The sequence below is a fragment of the Oncorhynchus keta genome, chromosome 5, assembly GCF_023373465.1.
Source record: "Oncorhynchus keta strain PuntledgeMale-10-30-2019 chromosome 5, Oket_V2, whole genome shotgun sequence".
In the NCBI taxonomy this organism is placed as follows: Eukaryota; Metazoa; Chordata; class Actinopteri; order Salmoniformes; family Salmonidae; genus Oncorhynchus; species Oncorhynchus keta.
The window spans coordinates 31,965,367-31,976,817 of NC_068425.1; the positions used below are offsets into that span (position 1 = coordinate 31,965,367).

Here is an 11,451-nt window from a genome sequence, read left to right on the forward strand (position 1 = left end):
CAGAGTCTGGCTGATACCAATCCTCCTGACTTCAGAGTCTGGCTGATACCAGTCCTCCTGTCCTCCAAGTGTCTTCCCCTTGTTTAACAACCGTTGGGTTTTCAAATCTAAACAACCAGAGCTCTCAACCCCAAATATATACATTTTTTGAAAGAACCAATCAATATGCCTACTCTGAGACAGATCAAATATAAAACTATAACTACTGGCTTTTCAAACCATTGGGGCACAGCGCACTGTGTACAATGTGGGTCTGTACAACGTGGGTCTGCACAATGTAGGTCTGCACAACGTGGGTCTGTACAACGTGGGTCTGTACAACGTGGGTCTGCACAACGTGGGTTTGCACAATGTAGGTCTGCACAACGTGGGTCTGTACAACGTGGGTCTGTACAACGTGGGTCTGTACAACGTGGGTCTGTACAACGTGGGTCTGCACAACGTGGGTCTGTACAACGTGGGTCTGGACAACGTGGGTCTGTACAACGTGGGTCTGTACAACGTGGGTCTGCACAACGTGGGTCTGTACAACATGGGTCTGGACAACGTGGGTCTGTACAACGTGGGTCTGTACAACGTGGGTCTGTACAACGTGGGTCTGGACAACGTGGGTCTGTACAACGTGGGTCTGCACAACGTGGGTCTGTACAACGTGGGTCTGGACAACGTGGGTCTGTACAACGTGGGTCTGTACAACGTGGGTCTGCACAACGTGGGTCTGGACAACGTGGGTCTGTACAACGTGGGTCTGTACAACGTGGGTCTGGACAACGTGGGTCTGTACAACGTGGGTCTGGACAACGTGGGTCTGTACAACGTGGGTCTGGACAACGTGGGTCTGTACAACGTGGGTCTGGACAACGTGGGTCTGTACAACGTGGGTCTGGACAACGTGGGTCTGTACAACGTGGGTCTGGACAACGTGGGTCTGTACAACGTGGGTCTGTACAACGTGGGTCTGTACAACGTGGGTCTGTACAACGTGGGTCTGTACAACGTGGGTCTACATGTCAGCCAGGCTAGCAACCCTCCAGCAAGACGGCCCAAACATTTGTTCTCGTTTTTCTTGTTGTTCAAATCTTTGTTTGATGCCTGTGTCTAATGGTTTCTTGTACTTACCACAAATACTTCATATGATATCGCTCTCAGAAAGATAATCTATGCTGTTGTTAAAATGTGCTTGGATATACTATCTATACATGATATACCATGTACCATAGATACATGACACAGGCCAATAAAGGCTTCTTGTGCTATCTCTCTCATAAAGATAATCTATGGTGTCATTACATCTGTTAGGATTATTACTATTGGGGATATACTGACAGACATCATCTCAGAATGACTCTTCCCCTGACTGAGATTATTACTACTGGGGATATGCTGACAGACATCACCTCAGAATGACTCTTCCCCTGACTGAGATTATTACTACTGGGGATATACTGACAGACATCACCTCAGAATGACTCTTCCCCTGACTGAGATTATTACTACTGGGGATATACTGACAGACATCACCTCAGAATGACTCTTCCCCTGACTGAGATTATTACTACTGGGGATATACTGACAGACATCACCTCAGAATGACTCTTCCCCTGACTGAGATTATTACTACTGGGGATATACTGACAGACATCACCTCAGAATGACTCTTCCCCTGACTGAGATTATTACTACTGGGGATATACTGACAGACATCACCTCAGAATGACTCTTCCTCTGACAGATTATTACTACTGGGGATATGCTGACAGACATCCCCTCAGAATGACTCTTCCCCTGACTGAGATTATTACTACTGGGGATATACTGACAGACATCACCTCAGAATGACTCTTCCCCTGACTGAGATTATTACTACTGGGGATATACTGACAGACATCACCTCAGAATGACTCTTCCCCTGACTGAGATTATTACTACTGGGGATATACTGACAGACATCACCTCAGAATGACTCTTCCCCTGACTGAGATTATTACTACTGGGGATATACTGACAGACATCACCTCAGAATGACTCTTCCCCTGACTGAGATTATTACTACTGGGGATATACTGACAGACATCACCTCAGAATGACTCTTCCTCTGACAGATTATTACTACTGGGGATATGCTGACAGACATCCCCTCAGAATGACTCTTCCCCTGACTGAGATTATTACTACTGGGGATATGCTGACAGACATCACCTCAGAATGACTCTTCCCCTGACTGAGATTATTACTACTGGGGATATGCTGACAGACATCACCTCAGAATGACTCTTCCCCTGACTGAGATTATTACTACTGGGTATTTACTGACAGACATCACCTCAGAATGACTCTTCCCCTGACTGAGATTATTACTACTGGGGATTTACTGACAGACATCACCTCAGAATGACTCTTCCTCTGACTGAGATTATTACTACTGGGTATTTACTGACAGACATCACCTCAGAATGACTCTTCCTCTGACTGAGATTATTACTACTGGGGATATACTGACAGACATCACCTCAGAATGACTCTTCCTCTGACAGATTATTACTACTGGGGATTTACTGACAGACATCACCTCAGAATGACTCTTCCCCTGACTGAGATTATTACTACTGGGGATATACTGACAGACATCACCTCAGAATGACTCTTCCCCTGACTGAGATTATTACTACTGACAGAAATCCCCTCAGAATGACTCTTCCCCTGACTGAGATTATTACTACTGGGGATATACTGACAGACATCACCTCAGAATGACTCTTCCCCTGACTGAGATTATTACTACTGGGGATATGCTGACAGACATCACCTCAGAATGACTCTTCCCCTGACTGAGATTATTACTACTGGGGATATACTGACAGACATCACCTCAGAATGACTCCTCACCTGACTGAGATTATTACTACTGGGGATATACTGACAGACATCACCTCAGAATGACTCTTCCCCTGACTGAGATTATTACTACTGGGGATATACTGACAGACATCAACTCAGAATGACTCCTCACCTGACTAAGATTGTAAACTGAATGTTTATAGGCTGTGTTCTGGGTCGTCTTCATTAGGGCACACACGTTTTCAAACATTTTGCAACGGTAAATGAAAATGAGCATCCAGGTAGTCCCTTCCTGTTTCAGTATGTTTTTTTCCCTTCTGATTGTTGCCTAATGAACACAACACAGCCTGGCAGCAGCTATGTGAAAGCCTGAGTGAGGAGTGTCAGTGGACTTTAGAGCTCAGTTGACGATGTTGCTAACTTGGACCCTGGCTACCTTCTGTCACTGGAAACCAATTAAGAACAGAATGTATCAAACTTCAACCCTAAAGGCAGGACAGTGTCTAGATTAGGGTTGCAAAATAAATTCCCTGGTTTTCCAGAAACCCTGTTTGAATTCTGGATTTCCTGTTTCTTCCATCCTGATTCCATGAATCCTCCAACAGGGATTCCGGGAAAACCAGAGAATTTATTGAAAGTTCACAGAATTTTGCAACCTTACAATATCTAGTCCGGATAGATAGTCAAACAGACAAGGTCTCACTTACACTGACAAGTGACACTCCAACAATTGATAGTTTAGCAGATTTAAGGCTAGATTCAATCAGATCAAGTTAGTTAACTAGTTAACGGCATAGCTGATGTTTTGGTGGTGTCGGAAGTGTAACTGCATTAGAGCCGTCAAAGCAGAATGTCTTCTCGTGTGGTCATTGTCACACAGCCACACCCCTCCCACTCGCGTTACAAGTTCAGAATGAGTAAATGTAGGCAATTTTGGGAAAAAATTACACTCAAATTGAAAATCACAAAACAAAATTGAGGATTTCTATCAGCCGAATAGAGGGGCAGATTACAGCTCACATTCCAGTGCTCAAACTTCTAAACCAGTTAGGATTTCTCTTAATGCCAATCCATGCAGCCAATGGCAATGTCCGCTTGTGGATTCGACAGCTCTCACTTCCAACACTGCCAAAACAACCGCCATGTGGGTCTTGGCTAGCGCAGATCTGACAGAATCTAGCCTAAAGTCTCACTGACAAACAAATATATATTTCCTTTCCTGAGTCAATCTGCCCAGTGCCGTTCCTAGGGCCTGCTACAGCTGATGCTGATGGTGCTAGATGTCAACAAGAATATGGTGATGCTGCTGCAATGTATGGCCAAACAATGTACTGCATTTAGTGAGGACAGACGAGTGAGTCCGCAGGGCATGAACTTTCATGGACATTGCAGGTGTGGGCCGAGGGGTTAGAAGGGTTAGTGAAATGAGCTCTGTTGACACAGGCACGCTTTGGGAACCCACCCCACCGATTAATATTCTGGCATCCGAAACATTCTGCAACATTCCATCTAACCACGGCTCGGTGGCTGCACCCAAAATGACTGGAATTCTCCCAGAGAAAGCCACCGTAATGCTGATCTTCACACGCATGAATTCAAAGCGTGTTTTCTTTCCTACTTTCCTGCCGTGGGTCAGGTTCATGTCCTGTAGCTTCTGACTCTGCCCCAGGGGGAGATTGTGTGTGGTGGTGTTTCTCATGGCAGAAACAGTCAACAATGTCACTGTTTAGTTTCCACACACTACCACTCCGTTTTGAAAGAAACTCTGACCACGGAACAATGGCAGGCTTGTTAGTGTTTCCGCTGCCCGTGCGCTCGGCTGCTTCATAAGCAGGTTACAACACTGAGGAAGAGGGTGCTGTGGTTTACACGCCTACAGCACGACACAGTGGGTGTCAGGGAGGTGGAGTGAGTTATAGTGCAGGTCTATGGGGTGCTGTTTGTAACATGCTGTATTTTGTGAAAACTATGAATTCCGTGCAACAAAATACGAACATGCAAATAAATGTAGCATGCAACAAACGCCCTTGTTCCTGGAAAGAGGGACAGATGTAGAAGACTGACACTGGACCCTGAAGTGTGTTGGAAGGAATGTGGACTGTTGACACTGGGTATTATCTCAGAGGTCCCTCTTCCTGTCTTGAATTACCTGACTTTTGGTGGTATTTAGGGGGGTATTACCTGCACTGTGTACATGAATCTACAGGCGCAATTCGGGGCATTCCTGCATGTGGGCAATCCTGTAACTGCAGGAACCCCCCCCAAGCATCCCATTGGTTCCTTCATGAACATCCCCTCATCGAACATCCCATTCATTCCTGCATGAACGCCCCCCTTCGAGCACCCTATTGGTTCCTGCATGAACGCCCCCCTTCGAGCACCCTATTGGTTCCTGCATGAACGCCCCCCTTCGAGCACCCTATTGGTTCCTGCATGAACGCCCCCCTTCGAGCACCCTATTGGTTCCTGCATGAACGCCCCCCTTCGAGCACCCTATTGGTTCCTGCATGAACGCCCCCTTCGAGCACCCTATTGGTTCCTGCATGAACGCCCCCTTCGAGCACCCTATTGGTTCCTGCATGAACGCCCCCCTTCGAGCACCCTACTGGTTCCTGCATGAACGCCCCCCTTCGAGCACCCTACTGGTTCCTGCATGAACGCCCCCTTCGAGCACCCTACTGGTTCCTGCATGAACGCCCCCCTTCGAGCACCCTATTGGTTCCTGCATGAATGCCGGGAGGCTAGGGCAACACTGTGTGCTAGAGCAACACTGTGTGCTAGTTAAATAACTAGTTAGCGACACCGTGTGCTAGATTGCTAGTTAGCTAGTACATGGTGTCGCCCCCGCCTGCTGTGTACCGGATAAAAAAAACGTGCTTGGCAGGAGGGGTTTGAAGGACACGATCTACCGGTCGTCCAAGCCTCCCCGCTAGCACAGCAGATTGGAAACTAGGGCAACACCATGTACTAGCTAGCTTGATATTCTGAACAAAAATATAAACACAACATGTAGTGTTGGTCCCATGTTTCATGAGCTAAAATAAAAGATCCCAGATTTATTTCATACGCACAAAAAACATATTTCTCTCAAATTTTGTGCACAAATTTGTTTACATCCCTGTTAGGGAACATTTCTCCTTTACCAAGATAATCTACCCACTTGACAGGTGTGGCATATCAATAAGCTTATCAAACAGCATGATCATTACACAGTCCCCTTATGCTGGGGACAACAATGTGCAGCTTTGTCACACAACACAATGCCACAGATGTATCAAGTTTGAGGGAGCGTGCAATTGGCATGCTGATTGCAGGAATGTCCACCAGAGTTGTTGCCAGAGAAATTAATGTCAATTTATCTACCATAAGCCGCCTCCAATGGGGTTTTAGAGAATTTGGAAGTATGTCCAACTGGCCTCACCACCACAGACCACGTGTAACCACGCCAGCCCAGGACCTCCACATCCGGCTTCTTCACCTGCGGGATCATCTGAGACCAACCACCCAGACAGCTGATGAAACTGAGGAGTATTTATGTCTGTATTAAAGCCCTTTTGTGGGGAATCACTCATTCTGATTGTGTAACAGAGTCCTCCTGCTGTGTAAGGGAGTCCTCCTTAGGACTAGCTGGCTAAGCTAGCACACGGTGTACTTCTCTCCCACCTGCTGAACACCTGGGCCTCGCCGTCGTTACCTGAACTGCGGGAAAACAGTGCCTGTCAGGCAAGGGGAGAAGGACACGAGCTACCGTTGACACCCCACCCCTTCTTCTGTGGCGTTTATCGGTGGCTGGCATCCAACGTTATTGTGCATTAACGGCACCAACTGTACTGGAGCCCCCTACATCTCCCAAACGTAAACATTTACCAATATAAGTATAAAGAGAAGTTCCTGCAGATGCAGGAACGTCCACATGCAGGAAGACCCCGAATTGCCGGGCACAATTGCACCCTTCTCCACTTGTATTACTTTACCTTTATTTAACTAGGCAAGTCAGTTAAGAACAAATTCTTATTTTCAATGACATCCAGGCAGTTAACAGTGGGTTAACTGCCAGTTCAGGGGCAGAACGACTGATTTGTACCTTGTCAGCTCGGGGGTTTGAACTTGCAACCTTCCGGTTACTAGTCCAACGCTCTAACCACTAGGCTACCCTGCCGCCCCAATGTATGTATGCACACTATGCGTGAATGCAGTTCGCTTAAGCTACGGTCGCCGTGCATAGCCTACCCTATCGCTCGAATAAGATGCAAAGTGAATACCCTGGTGGCATGTCGCCATTACTGAGAGTAAGACTGGTAGGTAAACATACCTGGCATGTGATGCGGCAGCCTATTGAAACACCTTTCTGTTTTGACAGGCGGGATGCCGACGGAATGGAACAAGCATGTTTATGGCAGTATTTGTAAGAAGTGCATATTGGCTATGGACAGTTCAGTGGACATCAGATACATGGTGAAATGATGCTACGTTTTCCCCACATTAAAATATACAATCTTTGAAATATACTATATTTGTGTAAGTATCATAGAAGTGGGCATGCCTCATTTAATTGTATGCATGCACAGGACAACAATGTAGCCACACAGGCCTTATATCTAGCTGTCACTGTAATGTTATTCTGTATCACTCACCACCCGTCACACCACACCCGGATGGTTCGTCTTCTCTTCTCCGGACTGCAAGCTGTAGCGCCGACGTTCGTCCCTGCATCTTTCCCTGTTGTGTTCATTGGGTGATGTCCGTTCTTGATCATTTTGTGCACGAAAAGACTACGATTATATTATATATGATATTTCAACGTAGCCTATATCCTGGACAAGCAACCCCTAATAATAGCACGAACGAAGACACAAATATACCTGCACCGTTCGATTGTATGTATAGGCTTTGTCTAGTGTATGTCCCTTTGCAGGATAGCCGGTTTCTGCATAGAAGTGACGGCTGAGCAGCAGAACCGTGGGACAACGCCTCCTATCCCGGGGAAGTGGCGTCACATGGCATTGGATCGTACGATGACTGCTAGTGGATAGCCGACATATTGTTACATAATAGAGGCACGCTCCACTGTCATGTGATTAGATCTGGATTTACATGTAAGGCTAACCACATTAAGAATATAGTTAGAGTGTGAAATTAAAATGAAATAGAAGAGGACATCTGGTCCCTGTTCTTCACATTCATTGTTTAACATATAGGCTACATCCATAATCCATCAAATAGCAGGTCCCAGAGCCTGCAAGTCCCTTAGAATAGAATATAACCTACATATATACAACAGGATAGACACATGTCGAATAGAAAAGTAACGTATAGAATATAATACACACGTATAGAATATAATAAACACTTATAAAATAGAACAGAATATACATGTATAGAATAGAATACAATATACACCTATAGAATATAATATACACATATTCCTGTAGAATAGAATAAACACGTATAGAATAGAATACAATATACGCCTATAGAATAGAATACAATATACACATATGCCTGTAGAATAGAATAGAATATACATGTATAGTATAGTATAGAATCAAATATACACATATAGAATAGAAAATACACATATACCCGTAGAATATAGTATAGAATATAAACCTATATAATAATATATAAACATATGGAATAAAATTGAAAATACACACAGAATATAATATATAAATATAGAATAGAATATACACTTATAGAATCAAATTGAATATATACGTATAGAATATATAGGTACAGAATAGAACATACACATATACCTGTAGAATAGAATATAATATACACCTATAGAATATACATATATTGAATAGAATATACACATATAGAATAGACTAGAATCTACACATATACCTGTAGAATAGAAGAAAATATATACGTAAAAAATAAAATGTATAGAATAGAATATACACATATAGAATAGAATATACACGTATAGAATAGAATATACACGTATAGAATATACACATATAGAATATACAGATATAGAATAAAATAGAATATACACATACAGAATAGAAAATACACGTTCGGAATAGAATATACACATTTAGAATAAAATATACACATCTAGAATAAAATAGAATATACATATATAGCTGAAAATAGAATATTCACATATAGAATAGAATAAACATATAGAATATAATGTACATATGTAGGCTACCCGAAACATTTGACCCAAGTTAAACATTTTAAAGGCAATGCTACCAAGTACTAATTGATTGTATGTAAACTTCTGACCCACTGGGAATGTGATGAAAGAAATAAAGCTGTAATAAATCACTCTCTACTATTATTCTGACATTTCACATTCTTAAAATAAAGTAGTGATCCTAACTGACGTAAAATATGGAATTTTTTACTTGGATTAAATGTCAGGAATGGTGAAAACCTGAGTTTAAATGTATTTGGCAAAGGTGTATGTAAACTTCCAACTTCAACTGTACACGTATAGAATAGAATTTACACATATAGAATCAAATAGAATATGCACGTATAGAAAGAATATACACATAAAGAATAAAATAGAATATACACATATAAAATAGAATATACACATTTAGAATAGAATATACACATACAGAATAGAATATACACATTTAGAATAAAATATACACATATAGAATAAAATATACACATGTAGAATCAAATAAAATATACACATATACCTGTAGAATAGAATAAAATATACACGTATATAATGAAATAGAATATAAACTTACAGAAAATAATATACACGTATAGAATATACACATATAGAATAGAATATACACGTATAGAATAGAATATACACATATAGAATAGAATATACACATATAGAATATACACATATAGAATCAAATATACACTTATAGAATAAAACATAGTATACACGTATAGAATAGAATATACACGTATAGAATATACAAATATAGAATAGAATATACACGTATAGAATAGAATATACACGTATAGAATATACAAATATAGAATATAATAAACACATATAGAATAGAATATACACATATAGAACAGAATATACACATATAGAATATACACATATAGAATAAAATATACACTTATAGAATAAAACATAGTATACACATATAGAATAGAATATACACGTATAGAATATACAAATATAGAATAGAATATACACATATAGAATAGACTATACACATATACCTGTAGAATAGAATATAATATACACCTATAGAATATACATATATAGAATAGAATATACACATATACAATAGAATATACACATATACCTGTAGAATAGAATAGACAAAGAATAGAATACAATATACACATATAGAATGGATACTTGAATGTCCCCCACACAAACTCGAAATACATACATGTTGAGAGGCACAGGGTCAGCCAATGAGCAGAGCCCCTGGCTGGAGAGCAGTTTAGTGGTGAGTGCCTTGCTCAAGGGCATAACGACAGGTCAATAGATGATTCAATAGACTGTTTCTGTCTATTAGTTTCTAAGCCCGGATGGGGATGCTTTTCATTTTCTTATCCATGGTGTCTTCACAACTAAACAAGTGAGGATTTGCAGCAAAACAAGTGATCATTTTGCTACAGTGTGTAGCAAAACGTTTTTGCAAAGTAAAGTCATATTGGACAAATTAAAGATAGTCCCTCCCTGTTCTGCAAAAAATAAAATAAATTGGTACCTAGTGAATACACCCCATGGCCCAGCCCACCGTTGTCACGTTCTGACCATAGTTCTGTTATTTTATTCTTTGTTTTAGTATGGTCAGGGTGTGAGTTGGGGTGGGCAGTCTATGTTTGTTTTTCAATGTTGGTTTTTGTGTTCGGCCTAGTATGGTTCTCAGTCAGAGGCAGGTGTTGTTAGTTGTCTCTGATTGAGAATCATACTTAGGTAGCCTGGGTTCCACTTTTGGTTTCTAGTTAAAACACCCCAGGGCCCAGCCCATTGTGTTTCTAGTTAAAACACTCCAGGACCCAGCCCACCGTGTTTCTAGTTAATACACTCCAGGGCCCAGCCCACCGTGTTTCTAGTTTATACACTCCAGGGCCCAGCCCACTGTGTTTCTAGTTAAAACACTCCAGGACCCAGCCCACCGTGTTTCTAGTTAATACACTCCAGGGCCCAGCCCACCGTGTTTCTAGTTAATACACTCCAGGGCCCAGCCCACCGTGTTTCTAGTTAATACACCCCAGGGCCCAGCCCACTGTGTTTCTAGTTAATACACCCCGGGGCCCAGCCCACCGTGTTTCTAGTTAATACACCCCAGGGCCCAGCCCACTGTGTTTCTAGTTAATACACCGCAGGGCCCAGCCCACCGTGTTTCTACCCCACCCCAGGGCCCAGCCCAGCCCACCGTGTTTCTAGTTAATACACCCCAGGGCCCAGCCCACCGTGTTTCTAGTTAATACACCCCAGGGCCCAGCCCACTGTGTTTCTAGTTAATACACCCAAGGGCCCAGCCCACCGTGTTTCTAGTTAATACACCCCAGGGCCCAGCCCACCGTGTTTCTAGTTAATACACTCCAGGGCCCAGCCCACCGTGTTTCTAGTTAATACACCCCAGGGCCCAGCCCACCGTGTTTCTAGTTAATACACCCCAGGGCCCAGCCCACTGTGTTTCTAGTTAATAC

The 11,451-nt window shown here is 42.5% G+C and overlaps 1 protein-coding gene across 2 annotated transcripts in view; it reads right to left on the reverse strand.

The window, feature by feature from the left end:
• LOC118376477 (ethanolamine-phosphate cytidylyltransferase-like) overlaps nt 1-7,862 on the reverse strand; it is a 37,740-nt gene extending 29,878 nt beyond the window's left edge. Inside the window, exon 1 of one of the 2 annotated variants that reach the window (XM_052519614.1) lies at nt 7,473-7,862. In XM_052519614.1, the coding sequence (XP_052375574.1) occupies nt 7,473-7,594 (122 nt within the window). In that variant the 5' untranslated portion in view covers nt 7,595-7,862. The remainder of the gene's footprint in view (nt 1-7,472) is intronic. The other variant, XM_052519615.1, reaches the window with a different exon arrangement.
• Nucleotides 7,863-11,451: the final 3,589 nt, after the last annotated feature.